The sequence below is a fragment of the Canis lupus genome, chromosome 8 (assembly GCF_003254725.2).
Source record: "Canis lupus dingo isolate Sandy chromosome 8, ASM325472v2, whole genome shotgun sequence".
Lineage (NCBI taxonomy): Eukaryota > Metazoa > Chordata > Mammalia > Carnivora > Canidae > Canis > Canis lupus.
Genome location: NC_064250.1, coordinates 73,826,934 through 73,851,070, shown reverse-complemented (window position 1 = coordinate 73,851,070; position 24,137 = coordinate 73,826,934). Strand labels below are relative to the sequence as shown.

General features: G+C 41.2%; 1 gene segment (V, D, J or C); it reads left to right on the top strand.

The window, feature by feature from the left end:
- Window positions 1–14,395: 14,395 nt before the first annotated feature.
- LOC112675293 (immunoglobulin heavy variable 3-48-like) lies at window positions 14,396–15,199 on the top strand. The segment is given in 2 exon segments: window positions 14,396–14,550; window positions 14,654–15,199. Coding segments are annotated over 2 exon segments (558 nt in total).
- The last annotated feature ends 8,938 nt before the right edge of the window (window positions 15,200–24,137 follow it).

Genomic DNA, 24,137 nt, shown 5'->3' with positions numbered 1-24,137 from the left:
ATCTGAGGAGCCTGCACCAGCTTTCATTCCTACCAACAGTGCAAGAGTTCTCCCTTTCTCCACATCCTCAATACTTATTATTTCCAGCCGTGTTAGTATATCCATTCTGAGTTGTAGAAGTGGTATCTCCATGTGATTTTCATTTGTATTTCCCTGATGACAATTCATGTGGATCATTTTGCTTTTTTTAAATAATAAATTTATTTTTTATTGGTTTTCAATTTGGCAACATACTGAATAACACCCAGTGCTCATCCCGTATAGTGCCCCCCTCAGTGCCCGTTACCCATTCACCCCCGCTCCCCACCATCATCCCCTTCCACCACCCCTAGTTCATTTCCCAGAGTTAGGAGTCTTCTATGTTCTGTCTCCCTTTCTGATATTTCCCACACATTTCTTCTCCCTTCCCTTATATTCCCATTCATGAATATTTATATTCCCCAAATGAATGAGACCATATAATGTTTGTCCTTCTCTTGTTGACATATTTCACTCAACATAATACCATCCATTTCCATCCACATTGAAGCAAATGGTAGGTATTTATCATTTCTAATGGCTGAGTAATATTCCATTGTATACATATACCACATTTTCTTTTTTTTAATTTATTTTTTATTGGTGTTCAATTTATTAACATACAGAATAACCCCCAGTTCCCGTCACCCATTCACTCCCAACCCCCACCCCCCTCCCCTTCTACCACCCCTAGTTCGTTTCCCAGAGTTAGCAGTCTTTACGTTCTGTCTCCCTTTCTGATATTTCTCACACATTTCTTCTCCCTTCCCTTATATTCCCTTTCACTATTATTTATATTCCCCAAATGAATGAGAACATATAATGTTTGTCCTTCTCCGACTGACTTACTTCACTCAGCATAATACCCTCCAGTTCCATCCACGTTAAAGCAAATGGTGGGTATTTGTCATTTCTAATAACTGAGTAATATTCCATTGTATACATAAACCACATCTTCTTTATGCATTCATCTTTCGTTGGACACCGAGGCTCCTTCCACAGTTTGGCTATCATGGCCATTGCTGCTAGAAACATCGGGGTGCAGGTGTCCCGGCGTTTCATTGCATTTGTATCTTTGGGGGTAAATCCCCAGCAGTGCAATTGCTGGGTCGTAGGGCAGGTCTATTTTTAACTGTTTGAGGAACCTCCACACAGTTTTCCAGAGTGGCTGCACCAGTTCACATTCCCACCAACAGTGTAAGAGGGTTCCCTTTTCTCCGCATCCTCTCCAACATTTGTGGTTTCCTGCCTTGTTAATTTGCCCCATTCTCACTGGTGTGAGGTGGTATCTCATTGTAGTTTTGATTTGTATTTCCCTGATGGCAAGTCATGCAGAGCATTTTCTCATATGCATGTTGGCCATGTCTATGTCTTCCTCTGTGAGATTTCTCTTCATGGCTTTTGCCCATTTCATGATTGGATTGTTTGTTTCTTTGGTGTTGAGTTTAATAAGTTCTTTACAGATCTTGGAAACTAGCCCTTTATCTGATATGTCATTTGCAAATATCTTCTCCCATTCTGTAGGTTGTCTTTGAGTTTTGTTGACTGTATCCTTTGCTGTGCAAAAGCTTCTTATCTTGATGAAGTCCCAATAGTTCATTTTTGCTCTTGTTTCTTTTGCCTTCGTGGATGTATCTTGCAAGAAGTTACTATGGCCGAGTTCAAAAAGGGTGTTGCCTGTGTTCTTCTCTAGGATTTTGATGGAATCTTGTCTCACATTTAGATCTTTCATCCATTTTGAGTTTATCTTTGTGTATGGTGAAAGAGAGTGGTCTAGTTTCATTCTTCTTCATGTGGATGTCCAATTTTCCCAGCACCATTTATTGAAGAGACTGTCTTTCTTCCAATGGATAGTCTTTCCTCCTTTATCGAATATTAGTTGCCCATAAAGTTCAGGGTCCACTTCTGGATTCTCTATTCTGTTCCACTGATCTATGTGTCTGTTTTTGTGCCAGTACCACACTGTCTTGATGACCACAGCTTTGTAGTACAACCTGAAATCTGGCATTGTGATGCCCCCAGATATGGTTTTCTTTTTTAAAATTCCCCTGGCTATTCGGGGTCTTTTCTGATTCCACACAAATCTTAAAATAATTTGTTCTAACTCTCTGAAGAAAGTCCATGGTATTTTGATAGGGTTTGCATTAAACGTGTATATTGGCCTGGGTAACATTGACATTTTCACATTATTAATTCTGCCAATCCATGAGCATGGAATATATTTCCATCTCTTTGTGTCTTCCTCAATTTCTTTCAGAAGTGTTCTATAGTTTTGAGGGTATAGATCCTTTACACAATTTCCTTATCCATTCATCTTTCAATGGACACCGAGTTTCCTCCACAATTTGGCTAATGTGGACATTGCTGCTAGAAACATCGGGGTGCAGGTGTCTGGGCGTTTCTTTGCATCTGTATCTTTGGGGTAAATCCCCAACAGTGCAATTGGTGGGTCATAGGGCAAGTCTATGTTTAACTCTTTGAGGAACCTCCACACAGTTTTCCAGAGTGGCTGCACCAGTTCACATTCCCACCAACAGTGTAAGAGGGTTCCCTTTTCTCCACATCCTCTCCAACATTTGTGGTTTCCTGCTTTGTTAATTTTCCCCATTCTCACTGGTGTGAGGTGGTATGTCATTGTGGTTTTGATTTGTATTTCCCTCATGGCAAGTGATGTAGAGGATTTTCTCATGTGCATGTTGGCCATGCCTATGTCTTCCTCTGTGAGTTTTTTCTTCATGTCTTTTGCCCATTTCATGATTGGGTTATTTGTTTCTTTGGTGTTGAGTTTAATAAGTTCCTTATAGATCAATGAAACTAGCCCTTTATCTGATACGTCATTTGCTAATATCTTCTCCCATTCTGTAAGTTGTCTTTTAGTCCTGTTGACTGTACCCATTGCTGTGCAAAAGCCTCTTATCTTGATGACGTCCCAATAGTTCATTGTTGCTTTTGTTTCTTTTGCCTTCACGGATGTATCTTGCAAGAATTTTTCAGACAAATTGACAAAAGAGTTTGAGGGTAACAGAAAATCTCAAGAAGTTTCTTCAATGAGCACAAAGCCTGACCAGGGGCTTGATCCCAGGCAGTTGCATCATCATCTCATCCGAAATCAAGAATCGATGGCTAACAGAATGTTTCCCCATGGGCATCATCCATGGGCCAATTTTTTAAAGAATGCATTTATTTATTCATGAGCGACACACAGAGACAGAGACATAGGTAGAGGGAGGAGAAGCAGACTCCATGCAGCATGCCTGATGCTTGACTTGTCCCCAGTACTCAGATATCATGCCCTGACCCAACGACAGACACTCAACCACTGAGGCACCCAGATGTACCCCTTCAATTTTTTAAACAAAGATTTTTTCTTCCATGAGAGACATACAGAGAGAGACAGAGACACAGGCAGAGGGAGGAGCAAGCTCCATGCAGGGAGCCCGATATGGGATTTGATCCTGGGACTCCAGGGTCACGCCCTGGACCTAAGGCCAGTGCCAAACTGCTGAGCCACCCAGGGATCCCTATCAAGTGATTTTAAACCAGAATCAGGGATCCCTGGGTGGCGCAGCGGTTTGGCGCCTGCCTTTGGCCCAGGGCGCGATCCTGGAGACCCGGGATCGAATCCCACGTCAGGCTCCCGGTGCATGGAGCCTGCTTCTCCCTCTGCCTGTGTCTCTGCCTCTCTCTCTCTCTCTGTGACTATCATAAATAAATAAAATTTAAAAAAAATAAACCAGAATCAATACCCATTCTTCTGAAGCTATTTAAATAATATAAATTGAAGGAAAACTTCCAGACTCAGTCTCTGATGTCAGCATTACATTCTCCCCCAAATTAAAGACCCAGTTATTAAGGAGAATTACAAAAGATTCTATTGATGAATATGGATGCAAAAGTCTCACCAAGTTCCTAACACTAAGATCCAACACTAAAAAAATACTAACCAGAAGGGAAAAGGATCTATAGTCTCAAACTTCTAGAACACTTATGAAAGAAATTGAAGAAGACACACATAGATTGAAAACATTCTATTCTCATGGATTGGAGTTATAAGTATTGATAAAATATCTATGCTACCAAGAGCAATTGACACATTCAATGAAAACCCTATCAAAATACCATGAACTTTGTTCTTGGAAATAGAACAAACAATCCTAAAACTTGTAAGGAACCAAGAACGATCTTGATGAAACAAGACAATGTTGAAAACAACCCAAAGCAGAAGGTATCACAATTGTGGAGTTCAAAGTTTTGATCATCAAGATGGTATAATATTGGCAGTAAAAGAGGCAGATAGGTCAAAGGAATACAGTAGAGAATGCAGAAATGGAAACACAACTCTACGGTCATATTGTCTTTGACAAAGCACAAAAAAGAGTATCCACTGGAAAAGGACAATCTTTTCAACAGGTGGGGTTGTGAATATTGGGCAGTCACAAGTAAAAAAATGAACCTGTGCCACATTCTTACAAGTGACACAGAGATAAAAATCCGAGTAGATGAAAGTCGTAATTGTGAAGCAGGAACCCATCAAAATCCTAGATATTTGTGACCTCAGGTACAACAGTTTCTTGCTACTCAAGTCTTTAGAGGGAAGGAAAACAAAACCAAAAATAAACTATATGGATTCCATCAAGGAAAGGGCAGTTGTACAGCTATGGAAACACTCAACATAATTTAAAGACAACCGATAGGATGGGAGAAGATATTTGTAAATTGATCATCAGATTAAGGCTGGTTTCCAAAATATAGAGCACAATTATCAACCTAAACAAACACAAAATGAAAAATCCAATCAGAAATGTGCAGAAAGGGATCCCTGGGTGGCGCAGCGGTTGGGCGCCTGCCTTTGGCCCAGGGCGCGATCCTGGAGACCCGGGATCGAGTCCCACATCGGGCTACCGGTGCATGGAGCCTGCTTCTCCCTCTGCCTGTGTCTTGCCTCTCTCTCTCTCTCTGTGACTATCATAAATAAATAAATAATTAAAAAAAAGAAATGTGCAGAAGACATGAACAGACACCCTGTCCTGATATGAGATCCCACCTCACATCATATATTATGTAGCTCATGCACATGCACAATGAAATTCATTGTCTCCTGAAGGTCTGCCTTTTACGAACTCCGTGATTAGACCAGACAATGAATCCAACAGAAAAGAGGGAAAAAACTTTCTGTCCCACTGGAGGATCTACCAGAGAAACTGGCAGAAAAAATAAATGAATGTGAGGCAGGGCAAGATGACAGGAGTAGGGGTCCTCAACTCACCTGGCTCCGTCAAATACCTAGATAAGTTACAAACCATCCTGAACACCTACTAATTTGACCTGAGATTTAAAGAGAGATTGGCCAGAACACTACAGAGAGAAGGGTTTTCACTTCTAACAATGTAGGAAGAGAGAAATAATAAAACAAAAAAAAATCAACTAGGGGAGGAGCACCGAATAAGCCCATGTAAGGCCCACAGCTAAAGCCTCCAGAACAGGAAAGTCCAGCCCTGGAGAAGCTGGAACATTATAAATCCGCCCTGTGTCTTCCCATACAGAAAAGTGATTACTAGGAAAATTGGGCAAAATCACAGGAGGGGCATTGAAGCATCCAGTTCCCAGTGTCACTAGTAGAGGAAATGAGTCCAGGGGCAAGTGCACCAAATGTGGGATCTCAGTAAAGGGCTGAAACACGCACCAAGCAGGGCATGTAGGAGAAACCAGTCTGTCCAGGGGCTGGGGGTGGGATCTCAAGAGGGAGCTGTCTGTGTCCCGCTGGCTTCGGGAAACTTGATCCATGGGAGCACGATTCCAGCAGCCAGGGCCCTGGATCCCAGAGCACAGAGTGGATACATACCAGGAACCTGGACTTCCCCTGGAAGAGATGGAGATGGGGAGGGCACAGGACAGGGAGGACTCTCATGCCACTGGGGGCCCTGCAAGCTGTGCAGACCTGCACCCACAGGCCTAGGCTGTGAGCATCTAGGCCAGTGCAGACTGGGAGACTGTGGTAGTTACTGAGTGGAGCTGATTCCAGGGTTCGAGAACTGGCTGCCACTGTGTTGCTGTTCCTCATTGTTTCACCTTGTGCCTGGGAGAGAAGGGCTGCCAGGGAACAAAGGACTCACACGGTAAACAGCTCCCACTATGCCCAGCACCCAGGAAGGGTGAAAGGAGGGAAAATGAGTGGGAAACATCAGTGAGGTTGACAAACATGAGAGACTCCTAACTCTGGGAAAGAACAAGGGCTAGTGGAAGGGGAAGTGAGCGGATGGTTTCAGTGATTTGGCGATGGGCACTGACGGGATGAACACTGGGTGTTTGTTATAGGTTGGATTCAAACTTCAATAACAATATATAATAAGGGCAGCCCTGATGTTTCAGAAGTTTATAGCTGCCTTCAGCTCAGGGTGTGATCCTGGACCCCGGGATCAAGTTCCACATTGGGTTCCCTGCACGGACTCTGCTTCTCCCTCTGCCTGTGTCTGTGCTTCTCTCTCTCTTTGTCTGTCATGAATAAATAAATTATATATATATATATACGTACATATATTATGTACATATATATAATTCAGATAAATAACATCTTATTGTAGAAGAAATGGGTCAATGAAGAAAAAGAATTTAAGCAAAATTTTGATCAATGAAAATTAAATCATGACTTGTTAATGCTTTGGATACACCAACAGCCATCCACAGATGGAATGACTGACGACTACAGGTCTTCCTCAAAAACAGGAAAAGTCTAAAACAAGCAAGATAACCCTGCACCAAAGAGGCAAAATAAAAAGATCAAAGAGAGCCTAAACCTAACTGGATAAGAGAAAAAATGAATATTAGAGTATAACTTAAGTATATAGAAATAAAAAAAGGCAAACAAACTTAGGAGCTAATAAAATGTAAATATTAGTAAGTGTAAGAAATCATGAGACAGATTTGATAATTTAAAAGTGAAAGTACCAGGGATCCCTGGGTGGCGCAGCGGTTTGGTAAGGTGAAAGTACCCAAACTAAAAAATCATGAATGAATGAGGAGAGATCACAACAAACACCTAAGAATTACAAGCAAGTATAAGAAGAAATTTTGAGCCGTTATAAGCCAAGTTATTGGGTGATCTGGAGAAATGGATGCAATCCTAGGAACACAAAAACAACCAAAACAGAAACAACAATGAATTGAACAAACTTCACAGAACAATTACCTGGAAATAAAAATGAATCATAATTAAAAGCCTCCCAAAAGCAAGATTATATGGACAGATGATTCCCCAGGGAAATTCAACAAGAACAATTAGTATCTATTCTTCGAAAACGATTCCAAATAATAGAAATTGAAGGAAAACTTCCAGACTCATTTTCTGATGTCAGCATTACCTTGATCCCTAAACCTAACATCCCAGTAAGAAGGAGAATTACAGAAAAATTCCATTGGTGAATCTGGATGCAAATTTCTCAGCAAGATCCTAACCAGGAGGATCCAATAGTATATTAATAGGATTATTCACAACAATGAAAAAAATGGGCTTAATTCTTGGGCTGCAAATGTGGTTCAGTATGTGTTAATTGAACAGTGTGATAATCCCATTAATAAAAGAAAGGATAAGAGCCATTTTATGCTCTCAACTGATGCCCAAAAATAATTTGACAAAATATATTATTCTTTCTTGATAAAAATCTTTTCCTGTGTACGGATAGGGGGATAAACCCAAATTCATAAAAGCCATCTACAGAGGCTACACAAAGAATGTCATCCTCAACATGGAAAACCTGAGACCATTTCTCCTAAGGTCAGGAACATGACAGGATTCTGCACTGTCACCACTGTTATTCAACATAAAACTAGACATCCAAGCCTGAGTAGTCAGAAAAAAAATCAAAAGTCATGCAAATCACCAAAGGAAAAAAACAAACTTTCACTCTTCACAGATGACAAGATACTTTAAGGAGAAACTGCAAAGGCTCTATTGAAAAATTGCTGGAACTGATACAGGAATTCAGCAATACCTGAGCATATAAAATTAATGCAAGTAAGTCAGTGGCATTGCTATATACCACAAATGAAAGAGAAGAAAGACAAATCAAGGACAATGAATCTCATTTATCATTGCATCAGAAAATTCATATAATGGGAATAATCCTAACCAAAGAGGGAAAGGACCTAAATCTAAAAATTCTAAAATACATAAGAAAGATATTAAAGAAGACACAAATATATAGGAGAAACATTCTATTCCTATGGAGAACATTCTATTCCTATGGAGAGGGAGAGTGAATATTGATATAATGTCTATGCCACCAACAGCAGTCTATGCATTCAATACAAACCCTATCAAAACACCACAAACATTTTTCTAGGAAATGGAACAAACAATCCTAAAACATGTAAGGAAACAAAACAGATTCTGACTAGGCAAAGGAACATGGAAAAAAACCCAAAGCAGAAGGCATCACAGTTGGGGATTTCAAAGTTGTGGTCATCAAGACAGTATAATCGTGGCAGTAGAACACGCACATAGGTCAATGGAATAGAATAGAGAACCCAGAAATGGACACACAGCTCTGTGGTCAACTTATTCTCGACAAAGTACAAAAGACTATCGACTGGAAAAAGGACAATCTCTTGAACAAGTGGTGTTGGGAGCATTGGACAGCTGCAAGTAGAAGAATGAACCTGGCCACATTCTTACACTCCACACAAAGATAAACTCAGAGTAGATGAAAGACCTAAATGTGAGTCAGGAAACCATCAAAATCCAAGAGATTTTGTGACCTTGGGCACAAAAGGTCCTTGGTACTCAAGTCTCCAAAGGGAAAGAAAACAAAAGCAGAAATGAACTTCATGGACAACACCAAGGAAGGAGCTGTCCACAGCTATGGACGCACTGAACATAATTAAAAGGCACGTAAAAAATGGGAAAATATAGAGACGCCTGTGTAGCTTGAGCATCTGTCTTTGGCTCAGTGATCCCAGGGTTCTGGGATTGAGACAGCATCAGACTCCCTGTGGGGAGCGTACTTCTCCCTCTGCCTGTGTTTCTGCATCTCTCTCTCTCTATCTCTCATGAATAATAAATAAGATATTTGCAAATCTATCTTCAGATTAAGGCTGGTTTCCAAAATAGAGAAAGAAATCATCAAACTTAACTACTACAAAGTGAAAACTACAATCAGAAATGGGCAGAAGACATGAAGAGACACCCTGTCCTGAGTTGAGTTGACGACTCTCATCTTATAGGTAGGTCATCCACATGCAAAATGAACTTTATTGTCTCCTCTAGGTCAGCCTTATATCAACTGCATGATTAGAACAGACAATGGATCCAAAAGAAAAGAGGGAAATATTTTCTGCCCCATACTGTAGGACCTACCAGAAAACCTGGCAAGAAAATTACATAAAAGAAATGAAAAATTGGTAAACTGAAAGAAAATAATTTGTTTGCCTATGTCAATGTCTTAAAAGAGTCAATGAGTAAAAACCTCACATAAAAACTGGAAGAAATAACTCATGAGTTCAGGAAAAAATAAGGATGTAAAATAAGCAACTAAAATAAAAGTATGTTTCTACAACCTGACAACAAATTACCTATATAAAATTAACAAAATGATTCATTTTTCACTGGTATCAAAAATAAATATTCAGGATTAAAATTGACTAAGGATATAAAATACTCTGTGGAAAATGACCTACATTAATGAAAGTCTTTTTTTACATAAATTTTTATTTATTTATGATAGTCACACAGAGAGAGAGAGAGAAGCAGAGACACAGGCAGAGGGAGAAGCGGGCTCCATGCACTGGGAGCCCAACGTGGGATTTGATCCCGAGTCTTCAGGATCGTGCCCAGGCCAAAGGCAGGCGCCAAACCGCTGCACCACCCAGGGATCCCCTAATGAAAGTCTTTTGAAAATGCAGCCAGAAATGCAAAGATAACTCTGTTTACACGTTAGACCTTCATATAGTCATAGTGCTATATACACAAATTGCTAGAGAATTGTGGTGCAACACTTGTGTTGACTTTTAAAGACTCGAATGTAAGTCTGGAGCTGGTTATATACTCAGAGGACATGCAAATAGGGCCTTCTCTCCACTGATTAAAGCAGCCCAGCCTCAAACCTGCAGCTGGGAGAGGAGTCCCAGCCGCAGGATCCCCAGGTGACAGCATTCAGTGATCAGGAGAGAATAGAGGCAACTCACCTATGGAGTCTGTGCTCAGCTGGGTTTTCCTTGTCACTATTTTAAAAGGTAATTCATGGAGAACAAGAGACCTTGAGTCTGTGAGTGGAGGTGAGTGAGAGAAACAGGGGATGTGGGACAGTGTCCTCACCAGGATGTCTTGTGTCTGCAGGTGTCCAGGGTGAGGGGCAGCTGGCGGAGTCTGGGGGAGACCTGGTGAAGCCTGAGAGGTCCCTGAGACTCGCCCGTGTGGCCTCTGGATTCACCTTCATTTCCTATACCATGAGCTGGGTCCACAAGGCTCCTGGGAAGGGGCTGCCGTGAGTCGCATGAATTTATTCTAGTGGAAGTAGCATGAGCTATGCAGACGCTGTGAAGGGCTGATTCACCATCTCCAGAGACAATGCCAAGAACATGCTGTATCTGCAGATGAACAGCCTGAGAGCTGAGGACATGGCCGTGTATTACTGTGTGAATGATACAGTTAGGGGACCTCAGAGTGAGCCCAGACACAAACCTCCCTGTAGAAGGGGATCGGGACCACCAGGGGGTGCACAGTCCTCACCACTTCTCTCTTGAAGGCCCAGGAGCAGGTGCAGAGGGAGGTTCTGAGAAGGCTTCCTGTCAGGGTCTGGGATTCCTCTCCATTGATCAGGTTCCCCAGGGAGCCTCTCTGGACAAAGGAATTTGTGCTGAACTATGCAAGGTCTTATTTAGAAACTTAGTTTATATAGGAAAACAACTTCTTTATATGCTCCAAAGACAGAGTTGCATATATCTATTTAATATTTTTCCTGAATATGAATAATATACACATAACTCCATGTACCTCATCTTTAGTTGGATCAGCAATGCAAGAGAGTTGGTCGGGGGAATGGGGTGACAGGGTGACAGGAACTGAGGGGGGCACTTTAAGGGTTGAGCACTGGGTGTTACGCTATACTTGGCAAATTGAACTCCAATAAAAATATACATTAAAAAACAGACCATGCACACCCCAAAAATCTGACTTCTAGGTAAATGAGAACAATGATTAAAGAGAAGCAGCAAAATTTATGAAGTGATAATGAACTTGGATCGAGGACTTACCCAGACTCTCAAGTGCAAGCTATCCTTTTACCAAGGTCACCAGCTGGTTCAGATGGCCAAGTGTACACTGTGTGCTCAGAGACCAGAAGTTTCTACTGGATCCATGAGGTTCATTAGGGCGAGAAGCTGTATTGGTGGACCTTCCACCTGCAGGGAATAACTCATGGATCCTTCAGGTGCTGAAGGATCATCTCACTGGGTGTGACCTCTACCATCCCTGTGGTGAAACCTAAAGTCCATGTGATGGGAGGAGGAGGTGGGGTCTTCAGGGAGCACTTAGGTCATGAGGCTTAGTCCCATTGAGGAATCAGGTCCCTTATACACCAGGACTGGGAAAGCTCCCTGACCCTTGCCCCATATGAGGTGACAGGGAATGGAAGCCTAGGACATGGGCATTCTCCAGGCATCATATCTTCCTGCAGCTGGACCTCAGATCCCCAGACTCAAGAACTGTGGGAATGAGTGTCTGTTGTTTAATCCACTCCGTCCATGTAAGTTGTTCCAGCAGGGGGCACAGGAACATTAGTGACACATTAGTGACACATGAACCCAAACACCAATGCTTTGGTGTTTCCAGGAGTGATGAATGTGATGACCCTGAGGGATTTGAGTGCCATCATCTCCTTATGGAGTTGTGTCATACTGACTACTGTGAGTCGTGTGCCTCAGCTACATTTAGCATTTGACTTTTTACTTCATATGCAATCCCTTTTGTAAAAGGTCCCTGCACCATCCAGGTAACAGGACCTGGTGATGACAATATCTAACAGCTCTGCCATCCTATCCCATAGTTTACACATTAATGCAGCTGAGAGTGCAGTTGTGTCAGGAAGTTAAGTCCACCCATCATAACTCAGCCAGTGTGGCAGGCCCAAATGAACTTAACATGAGGAGTGGCCCAGCTTTGTCCAAAATCAGCATGATTTGTGCATTTATCTCCTTTTCCCAAACTTGCACATCCAGGACTTTAATCATGAGAAGATGAAGGAGAGGGTGGAGCACAGAGGTTCCATAACACATTGGAGGCCCAGGACCTAGGTGGATGTTTGATGAATATGTAAGCAGACTTTGGGGCAGAAGGTTGTTCTATCTGCAACACAACCCTCCCTCCTGACTGTGTCCGGGACCCTGGCTAGCCCTTTGAAGACATTCTCCACATGGGAGCAAGAGGAGCCAGGGCTTATTGAATGAGATCCCATTCATCCCTTATTGAATGAAGTCCCAAAGGTCACTGCAGACCCTGTTCCCAGGAAATCCCCAGGAGCTAGGACTCACCTTCCCCTTTCCCAGTTTCATAAAAAGTCAAGTCACAAGTGCACGGCCTCAGCTGGGAAATAGATGGTGCCCAGCCCTCATGTATTTGCCTTTTGGTCCTCCTCACCTAGGACTTACCAATTTTCTTCATTTCTTACATTTTCTTAAATCATTTCTGTGGATTCATGACGACATGGACTCAACCTTCTGAACTGAGGTCCCTGCTGTCCTGAGAGCCAGGTACCATGGAAACTAGAGCAACATTTACAATCATAATAACACCTATGGTCAAGCCAAAAGGATCATTTACTCACCTGGGGCACATATGGTTCTTGGGAGGAACAGTCTCAACTTAGGTGGAAAGGGTAGGGTTATTGTCCCCTTCTCACACAACAGGAGACACGGAGCCCCAACTACGCAGGCACTTCCATGGTTACTAGCTCCAAGATGAGCTCCCACCACCTTCCAGTCCCTAATTCCACATGGGAAGTACGAGGATAAGGGGGCATCTGGACATGTGCTTATGGGATCCATCTAACCATCCTGGTTCTTCACCTTGATTTCTCCATCCTCTGATTATGAACAGTTGACTCTATATCAACAACTACATGAATTTATATTTAAATTTCAATTCATGTATTGTACTCATTTTATTAGAATATCCCTTAGTCAAAATCATTATCTGCCTGTCTTACATACGTGATAATATCACCCTCAGATCACATCTGCACTTGCCTGTCTGCAAGGTTTAGAATTTCTCCCAGAAGGAGCAGAAACTATCTTCCCCCAAGTGAGTCCAAGCCCCAAATGTCTCTTCTTTCTTGGATCATGAGGTTTCCCCAGGATCTCTGAGTGTTTCTACACCATCCTGGTGGCATGATCTGGTGTTGACAGTATCTCTCAGCTCTTCCATCTTATCCAGAGTTTACACGTGAACTCCCTGGTAGAGCAACTGTTTCAGGAAGTGAAATCCAGTCATGGAAAGTGAGTCCCCTGACCGCAAGAAATAAAACTCTGGTGGGAACAACCCCTTCTCTGTATCAGGAGGGAAAAAATGATCCTCAGAATCAGAGTAGGGAATGTAGGACCCAGAAGGCTCTGCAAACAACCCTTGTCGTTCTTCACTCATTAAGTGATCCAAACACAAATCCTGGTCTTCAATATCTATAAATGCAATGTTGTATTGTCTAGGAGACAGAAGGGCTGCCTCAGCAATCATTGTCTGGGTGTCGTATTTTACATAGCTCATGCACGTGGAAAATGAAATGAATCTCTCCTTACATATGTCTTATATCTACTGATTTATTAGATGATAAAAAGAAACCAGAAAAACAGAAGAGAAATATTTCTAATGCAACAGGTTGAAGACATACTGAGGGAAATTAGGCAATTAAAAAATTAATCAGGAGAAGGAAGAAAAATTGTTTCCATATGACATGATCTGCTAAAGTGGCAATGTCTACAAATTCCACAAACTCTAGGAATTAATTAATGATGTCAGGGAATGTTCAGGATATAAAATAAACAAATAAAGCTATGATTCCAAAGACTAAGAAAAATTATCTATATAAAATCCTATATAAAATTCATAAAATATGACTTTTGCTAACATCAAAAAATATTTAGGATTAAATTTCAATAGAAGATAAGATACCATATTAAAAATGATGTATTTTGACGAAAGGCTTTTTTTTAAAGAAAAGAGAAATGAAAAGATTACTATGCTCCCAGATGAGAACATCATATTTCCACAGTGACATCTGCAAAAAGTGATCTGCAAAGGTAATGCAATCCTTGCTATTAACTTGTTAAAATCGAGTTGTGGTCAGAAGCTCAATATATACTCATAAGACATGCAAATAGGACCCTCCCTCCGCTGATTAAACCAGCCCAGCCCTGACCCTATAGCTGGGAGAGGAGCCCCAAGCCCCAGGATCCTCAGGTGACCTCATTGAGGGATCAGGACTGAACACAAACAACTCACCATGGAGTCTGTGCTCTGCTGGGTTTTCCTTGTCGCTATTTTAAAAGGTAATTCATGAAGAACAAGAGACCTTGAATATGAGAGTGGAGGTGAGTGACAGAAACAGAGGACGTGGGACAGCATCCTGACCAGGATGTCTTGTATCTGCAGGTGTCCAGAGTGAGGTGCAGCTGGTGGAGTCTGGGGGAGACCTGGTGAAGCCTGTGGGATCCCTGAGACTCTCCTGTGTGGCCTCTGGATTCACCTTCAGTAGCTATGACATGAACTGGGTCCGCCAGGCTCCAGGGAAGGGGCTGCAGTGGGTCGCATACATTAGCAGTGGTGGAAGTAGCACATACTATGCAGATGCTGTGAAGGGCCGGTTCACCATCTCCAGAGACAACGCCAAGAACACGCTGTATCTTCAGATGAACAGCCTGAGAGCCGAGGACACGGCCATGTATTACTGTGCGGGTGACACAGTGAGGGAACATCAGTGTGAGCCCAGACACAAAACCTCCCTGGAGAAGTGGATCAGGACCACCAGGGGGTACACACTTCTCACCACTTCCCCCTTGAAGGCCCAGGAACAGGTGATGAAAGTTCTGGGCAGGTTTCCTGTCATGGTCTGGGGCTTCCTCCTCATGGAGCAGGTTCCCTACGGTGTCTCTCTAGACCCATGATTCAGTGTCTCCTTATAAACTTTCTAATTTTTAACGTTTGTTTTTATACACAGTATTGTTTACATGTGCTAAAGACAAATCTCCTTACACTTCTCTCTACTGTCCTTACACATCATTTAATGACTCATATCTCAGTGCACCTCAACTTGTCTTTTAGGAGTTCCACCTTTATACACTGTTCATTAGAGAACTTCCCTGCTCAGCGTGCAAGGTTGGTAGAAGCAGCATGAACCAAATGATGGACAGGAAACTATAGACGGATCAGGAGTAGAAAGCAAGAATGGGAACTTTTGGAGGTATCACTATAATGAACCAACCTACCAGCTTTCATGCTAGTGATAATGTGGAAAAGCAGTGGTAACTCCCCAAGGGTGTTGCTAGGATGTGGAATCCAGAGGTCATGCACATATGCACGCACACAAATGCACACACACATGCACACACACAGACACACACACACATGAGACTATAAATCATTATCATATTTACCGAGTCTGTTTAGAGCAGGGAAGGCCTCATAGCAAGTCATAAATGCTTGGATGGAATAAGGAAAGACACTGACTCAGGGTGTGTGTTGTGGGTCAGTGGTGGGGATGGGGTTCTGCTCCAGGAGGAGATTGTGTGGAGTCAGTGTCCCCCCTGCATCAAAGGTGGGACAACCTATGGGTTCTGGTGTTATGACCCATATTTATGGTGCAGGAGAATAGGGAGGAATGGATGTCCAGGATCTAGCAGGTACATTCAAAATATGGTGTAAGAAATCATTCCACTAAACAAGTATGAAAACCGGTAGAACAATAGAGAGAATTGTTTGTTCTAAGTATGAAAAAGTCCGAATTAGAGGGAAGTTAGATGAATGTTTCTTCCAAGCCTCACACAGTATAAAGTGATTATAGAAACAGTTCAAGGATAACCCAGAGTCTCAGGTCGAAATTGTCCTCTCCCCAAGGTCACTAGCAGGTTCTGAAGGTCACATGTGTGCTATGTGCATACAGATACCAGAAGCTTCTACTGGATCCATGAGGCTCCTCAGGGTGAGGAGCTGGATTGGAGGACCTTCCACTTGCAGGGAATAACTCATGGATCCTTCGGGTGCTGACGTCAGCTCACTGTGTGTGACCTCTACCATCCCCATGTTTGAACCTAATGCCCATGTGATGGGAGGTGGAGGTGGGGCCTTAGGGGAACACTTAGGTCAAGAAGTACAGCCTTATGATGGGATCAGTGGGAGTTCTCTGTGCTTCTTGGATTTTTACATCTGTGTCCTTCCTGAGATTAGGGAACTTTCCAGTTATTAAACAAATAAATTTTTCCTGCCTTTTCATCTAATGGGACTCCTATCATACGAATATTATTATGACATCATGATTAACTAAGTTCCCTATGTCTGTCATTGTTGTCTTTACCTTTATTTCCTCTTCTTTTCAGTCATTATTTTCAATAATTTTATCTTGTCTAAATTGACTCACTCCTGTGATTTATCCAACCGCATTTTTATAGCCTTCACTGGGAATTAAATATTGGTTATAGATTCTTAATGTGGCCTGATGCGATTTTGCTTCATTCATCTAGAATAATGGCAATATCTATTGTCTTCTCTCCATTTTTTCAAGCCCACCTAGTATTCTTTAAATCACTGTTTCAATTCCACTTTAGAGATGCTTGGATGGCTCAGTGGTTGGGCATCTGACTTTGACTCAGGGTGTCATCCAGTAGTGGGATTGAGGCTGCTTCAGGGTTTCTACATGGAGGATGCTTCTCCTTCTGCCTGTGTCTCTGTGTCTCTATCTCTTAATCTTTCATGAATAAATAAATAAAATATTGACAAAATAAATAAATTCCACAATAGAGCATTTATTTATTTCTCTAATGAATAAATTCCTGAACATAGAGATGGGAATGCTGTATGTTTTTCTGTGGTAAATTTGTCTATCATTTCATTTTTCCCTGTTTTTATTTCTGGCAAATTGAGTTTTTTGGAGAGATAGCAGAGGAATCACAATTAGCGACGTGCACAATATAGTGAAGAAAAGTTTGAAGAGACAAAAGAAGAAAGTTTGAAGAGACAAAAAGAAGGCCAGCTATCATAAGGTTTTAGGAGGAAATAAGGACATGTTATTTAAAAAAAGAATAAGGACAAGTGTTTCAAATTGTGCTTGTTTCTCATTGTCTGATAGCAGTGCTTAATGAGCAATTGCTGAGACACGGAGGAATTTCCATCTTTCTGTTTTTTGTATTTTTTTATTGGAGTTTAATTTGCCAACATATAGCATAACACCCATGCTCTATCCCACCAAGTGTCCCCCTCAGTGCCCAACACTCAGATACCCATCCCCTCGCCCACCTCTCCTTCCACTACCCCTTGTTCATTTCCTTGAGTTAGCAGTCTGTCATGTACTGTCTCCCTCTCTGATTTTTCCCATGCATTTTCATTTCTTTCTCCTACAATCTCTTTCATTATTTTTTATGTTCAATTTCTGAATGAAACCATAGGATGTTTGTCCTTCTCCGATTGACTTATTTCTGTCAGCATAATATCCTCCAGTTCCATCCACATCAAAGCAAATGGTGGGTATTTCTCATTTCTAATGGCCCAGGAATATTCCATTGTATAGATAAACCACATCTTCTTTATCCATTCATCTGTTGATGGACACTGAGGCTCCTTCCACAGTCTGGTTATTGTGGACATTGCTGCTATGAACATCAGGGTGCAGGTGTCCCTGGCGTTTCACTGCATCTGTATCTTTGGGGTAAATCCCCAGCAGTGCAATTGCTGGTTCATAGGGAAGATCTACTTTTAACTCTTTGAGAACCTCCACACAGTTTTCCAGAGTGGCTACACTATTTCACATTCCCGCCAACAGTGCAGCGGGGGGTCCCCTTTCTCCACAACCTCTCTGACAATTGGTGTTTCCTGTCTTGTTATTTTTCCCCATTCTCACTGGTGTGAGGTGATATCTCATTGTGGTTTTGATTTTTATTTCCCTGATGGCAAGTGATGCTGAGCATTTCCTCATGTGCTCATTGGCCGTAACTACGTCTTCTTCTGTGAGATTTCTGTTTATGTCTTTTGCCCATTTCATGACTGTTCATGTCCATTCTTTGCTTTTAAGTTTAGTAAGTTCTTGATGGATCTTGGATGCTAGCCCTTGATTGGAGAGGTCATTTGCAAATATCTTCTCCCATTCTGTAGGTTGTCTTTCAGTTTTGTTGACTGTTTCTTTTGCTGTGAAGAAGATTGTCATCTTGAAGAAGTCACAATAATTCATTTTAGCTTTTGTTTCTCTTGACTTCATGGATATATCTTGCAAGAATTTGCTGACTCCAAGTTTGAAAAGGGTGTTGCCTGTGTTCTCCTCTAGGATTATGATGGAATCTTGTCTCACATTTAGATATTTCATCCATTTTGAGTTTATCTTTGTGCATGATGTAAGAGAATGGTCTAGTTTCATTCTTCTGCATGTGGCTGTCCATTCTTCCCAGCACCATTTATTAAAGAGACTGTCTTTTTTCCAGTATATAGTCTTTCCAGCTTTATCGAATATTAGTTGACCATGGAGTTGAGGGTTCACTTCTGGATTCTCTATTTTGTTCCATTGATCTCTGTGTCTGTTTTTGTGCCAGTACCACACTGTCTTGATGACCACAGCTTTGTGGTAAAACCTGAAATCTGGCATTGTGATGCCCCCAGCTATGGTTTTAATTTTTAGTATTTCCCTTGCTATTCGGGGTCTTTTCTGATTCCACACAAATCTTAAGATGATTTGTTTCCACTCTCTAAAGAAAGTCCATGGTATTTTGATAAGAATTGCATTAAATGTGTAAAATTGCTGGGTAACATTGACATTTTCATGATATTAATTCTTCCAATCAATGAGTAAGTTATATATTTCCATCTCTTTGTGTCTTCCTCAATTTCTTTCAGAAGTCTTCTGTACTTCTTAGGTTATAGATCCTTTACCTCTTTGTTTAGGTTTATTCCTAGGTATCCTATGCTTTTGGTTACAATTGTAAATGGGTTTGACTCCTTAATTTCTCTTTCTTCAGTCTCATGTTAGTGTATAGAAATGCCACTGATTTATGGGCATTGATTATGTATCCTGCAACACTGCCAAATTGCTGTATGAGTTCTAGCAATATTTGGATGGAGTCTTTAGGGTTTTCTACATACAGTATCATGTCATCTATTATGAGGGAGATTTTGACGTATTCTTTGCCAATATGAATGCCTTTTGTTTCTTTTTGTTGACTAATTGCTGAGGCAAGGAATTCAAGTACTATGTTGAATAGCCGTGGTGTCAGAGGACATCCCTGACTTGTTCCCAATCTTAGGAGAAAAGCTCCCAGTGTTTCCCCATTAAGAATTATATTTGCTGTGGGCCTTTCATAGATGGCTTTTAAGATGCTGAGGAATGTTCCCTTTATCCTTATAGTCTGAATATTTTTGACTAGGAATGGATGCTGTATTTTGTCAAATGCTTTCGTGCACCTTTTTAGAGGATCACAGGGTTCTTGTTTTTTTCTCTTGTTGATATGATGTGTCCCATTGATTGCTTTACAAGTGTTGAACCAGCCTTGCATCCGAGGGAAAAATCCCACTTGGTCACGGTGAATAATCTTCTTAATGTGCTGTTGGATCCTATTGGCTAGTACATTGGTGACAATTTTTGCATCTGTGTTTATCAGAGATATTGGTATACAATTCTCCTTTTTGGTAGGGTCTTTGTCTGGTTTTGGAATTAAGGTGATGCTTGCCCCATAGAACGAGTTTGGAAGTTTTCCATCTCTTTCTGTCATTTCGAAAAGCTTTAATAGAATAGTTATGTTTTCTTCTTTAAATGTTTGTTAGACTTCCCTGAGAAGCCATCTGGCACTGGACTTTTATGTTTTGGGAGATTTGTGATGACTGCTTCATTTTCTTCCTGGTTATTGGACCATTCAGGTATTCTATTTCTTCCTGTTCCAGTTTTGGTAGATTTTTTTTTCCAGAAATGCGTCCATTTCTTCTAGATTCCCTAATTTATTTGTTTATATCTGCTCATAATAAGTTTTTAAGACCGTTTTTATTTCCTTGATATTGGTGGTTATCTCTCCTTTTCACTGACGATTTTATTAATTTGAGTCTTATCTCTCTTCTTTGTAATAAGGCTGGCTAACAGTTTATTTATCTTAAAAATTCTTTCAAAGAACTAACTCCTGGTTTTCCTGATCTGTTTCACAGTACTTCTGGTCTCTATTTCATTGAATCTCACACCTAATTCATAGGCTTTCAGGATTATTTGATAATTATCTAGGTAAGTTGATAGGGACAGGTGACTTGTGGACCTTAATCTTCTGCCATCTTGCCCCACCTTCCAATGACAGATATTCTAAGCACAACATCTCCAAAGAAACAAGAGCTTTTAATTATACACTGGACCAGATGGATATCAGAGACATGTACAGAATTTTACATCTGAACACAACTGAATACACTTTCTTCTCAAGTGCACATGGAACTTTCTCCAGAATGGATCACATGCTTGGTCACATATCAAGCCTTAACCTATAATGAAGTTTGGGATTGTCCCCTATATATTTTTAGACCATAATGCTTTGAAACTAAAACTAAATCACAAGAAGAAATTTACAAGAAGTCAGTGTGGCCAAGTTCAAAAAGGATGTTGCCTGTATTCTCCTCAAGGATTTTGATGGAATCTTGTCTTTTGCAAGATACATCCACGAAGGCAAAAGAAACAAAAGCAAAAATGAACTATTGGGACGTCATCAAGATAATAGGCTTTTGCACAGCAAAGGTTACAGTCAACAAAACTAAAAGACAACCTACAGAATGGGAGAATATATTTGCAAATGACATATCTGATAAAGGGCTAGTTTCCAAGATCTATAAAGAAATTCTTAAACTCAATAGCAAACAATCCAATCATGAAATGGGCAAAAGACATGAACAGAAATCTCACAGAGGAAGACATAGACATGGCCAACACGCACATGAGGAAATGCTATCACTTGCCATCAGGGAAATACAAATCAAAAGTACAATGAGATACCACCTCACACCAGTGAGAATGGGGAAAATTAACAAGACAGGAAACACCAATTGTCAGAGTGGATGTGGAGAAAGGGGAACTCTCGTGCACTGTTGCTGGGAATGTGAACTGGTACAGCCACTCTGGAAAACTGTGTGGAGGTTCCTCAAAGAGTTAAAAATAGACCTGCCCTATGACCCAGCAATTGCACTGCTGGGGATTTACCCCAAAGATACAGATGCAGTGAAATGCCGGGACACCTGCACCCCAATGTTTCTAGCAGCAATGTCCACCATAGCCAGACTGTGGAAGGAGCCTTAGTGTCCATCGACAGATGCATGGATAAAGAAGATGTGGTTTATGTTATACAATGGAATATTACTCAGCCCTTAGAAATGACAAATACCCACCATTTTCTTCGACATGGATGCAACTGGAGGGTATTATGCTGAGTGAAATAAGTCAATCAGGAGAAGGACAAACATTATATGTTCTCATTCAGTTGGGGAATATAAAAAATAGTGAAAGGGAATAAAGTGGAAGGGAGAAAAAATGAGTGGGAAATATCCGAAAGGGAGACAGAATATGAAAGACTCCTAACTCTGGGAAATGAAGTAGGGGTGGTGGAAGGGGATGTGGGCAGATGGTGAGGGGTGACTGGGTAACAGGCTCTGAGGTGGGCACTTGACGGGATGAGCACTGGGTGTTATTTTATATGTTGGCAAATTGAACACCAGTAAAAATTAAATTTATAAAATAAAAATTTTAAAAATTTTAAAAATTTAAAAAATCAAGAAGAAATTTGGAAGAGGAGACAAATATTCTCAACAAGGTACTAGCCAATAAGTTCCATGAGTATATTAAGATGATTATTCACCAGGACCATCTGGATTTTTCCCAGGGATGCAAGTCTGGTTCAACACACATAAAGCAATCAATGTGATAGATCCTATCAACAAGAGAAAAAACAAGGACTATACCATCCTCCCAGTAGATGCGGGGAAAGAATTAGACAAATACAGCATCCTTTCCTTATCAAAGCTCTTTAGAGTGTAGGGATAGAGGAAATATTATTCAGTATGTTAAAAGCCATCTACAAAAAGCCCACAGCAAATTTCATTCTCAATGGGGAAACACTAGGAGCCTGTCCCCTAAGATCAGGAACATGACAGGGATGGCTGCTCTCAACACTACTTTCCACTAGTACTAGAATTCCTAGCCTCAGATATCAGACAAAAAAGTAAATAAATGGCATTCAAATTAACAACAAATTTTGGAGAGGATATGGAGAAAGGGAAACACTCTTGCAGTATTGATGGGAATGTGAAATGTTGCAGCCACTCTGGAAAACTGTGTGGAGGTTCCTCAAAGAGTTAAAAATAGATCTGCCATATGACCCAGCAATTGCACTGCTGGGGATTTACCCCAAAGATACAGATGCAGTGAATCACCGGGACACCTGCACCCTGATGTTTATAGCAGCAATGTCCACAATAGCCAAACTGTGAAAGGAGACTCAGTGTCCATTAAAAGATATACCGATAATGATGATGTATTCTCAATATACAATGGAATATTACTCATCCATCAGGACTGAAGAATACCCACGATTTGCTTCGACATGGATGGAATGGGAGGGTATTATGCTGAGTGAAGTAAGTCAATTGGAGAAGGATAAACATTATATGGTCTTATTTATTTGGGGAATATAAAAATAGTGAAAGGGAATAAAGGGGAAAGAGAGAAAATGAGTGAAAATATCAGTGCGGGTGACAAAGTATGAGAGACACCAAACTCTGGGAAATGAACAAGGTTTAGTGGAAGTGGAGGTGGGGAGGGTGTTGGGTGACTGGATGACAGGCACTGAGGGGGGCACTTGACATGATGAGCACTGGGTGTTATGCTATATGCTGGCATATCGAACTCCAATAAAAAATATATAAACAAAAAAGAGAACTACATAAAAGAAATGAAAAAATTCTAATCTGAAACAAAATAGTTTGCTTGCTAAGACGGTGTCTTAATAGATTCAATGAGTAAAAACCTCACGTAAAAAATGGAAGAAATAACTTGTGAGCTCAGAAAAAAAATCAGTATATAAAATCAGCAACAAAATAAAATAAAGATATCTTTCTACAAACTAACATCAAATTACCTATACAAAATTAACAAAATAATCCTCTTTACACTAGTATCAAAATACATATTTAGGATTAGAATTTACAAAGGATGGAGCTTTCTGAGATAAAATACTCTACGGAACATGAGCTAAATTGATGAATGTCTTTTGAAACTACACCCAGAAATGCAGATATAACTCTGCTAACACATTAGAACTTCATATAGTCATAGTGCCATCTACACAAATTGCTAGAGAATTGTGGTGCAACAATTGTGTTGACTTCTAGACTCGAATGTAAGTCTGGAGCTGGTTATATAGTCATAAGACATGCAAATAGGACCCTCCTTCCACTGATTAAACCAGCACAGCCCTGATCCTGCACCTGGGAGAGGAGCCCCAGCCTCAGGATCCCCAGGTGACCCCCTTCAGGGATCAGGAGAGAACAGAGACAACTCACCATGGAGTCTGTGCTCTAGCTGGGTTTTCCTTGTCACTATTTTAAGAGGTAATTCATGGAGAACCAGAGAACTTGAGTATGTGAGTGGAGGTGAGTGAGAGAAACAGGGGATGTGGGAGTTTCTTGACCAGTATGTCTTGTGTCTTCAGGTGTCCAGGGTGAGGTGCAGCTGGTGGAGTCTGGGGGAGACCTGGTGAAACCTGGGAGATCCCTGAGACTCTCCTGTGTGGCCTCTGGATTCACCTTCAGTAGCTACGACATGAGCTGGGTCCACCAGGTTCGAGGGAAGAGGCTGCAGTGGGTCGCATACTTTAGCAGTGATGGAAATAGCACAAGCTCCGCAGACGCTGTGAAGGGCCGA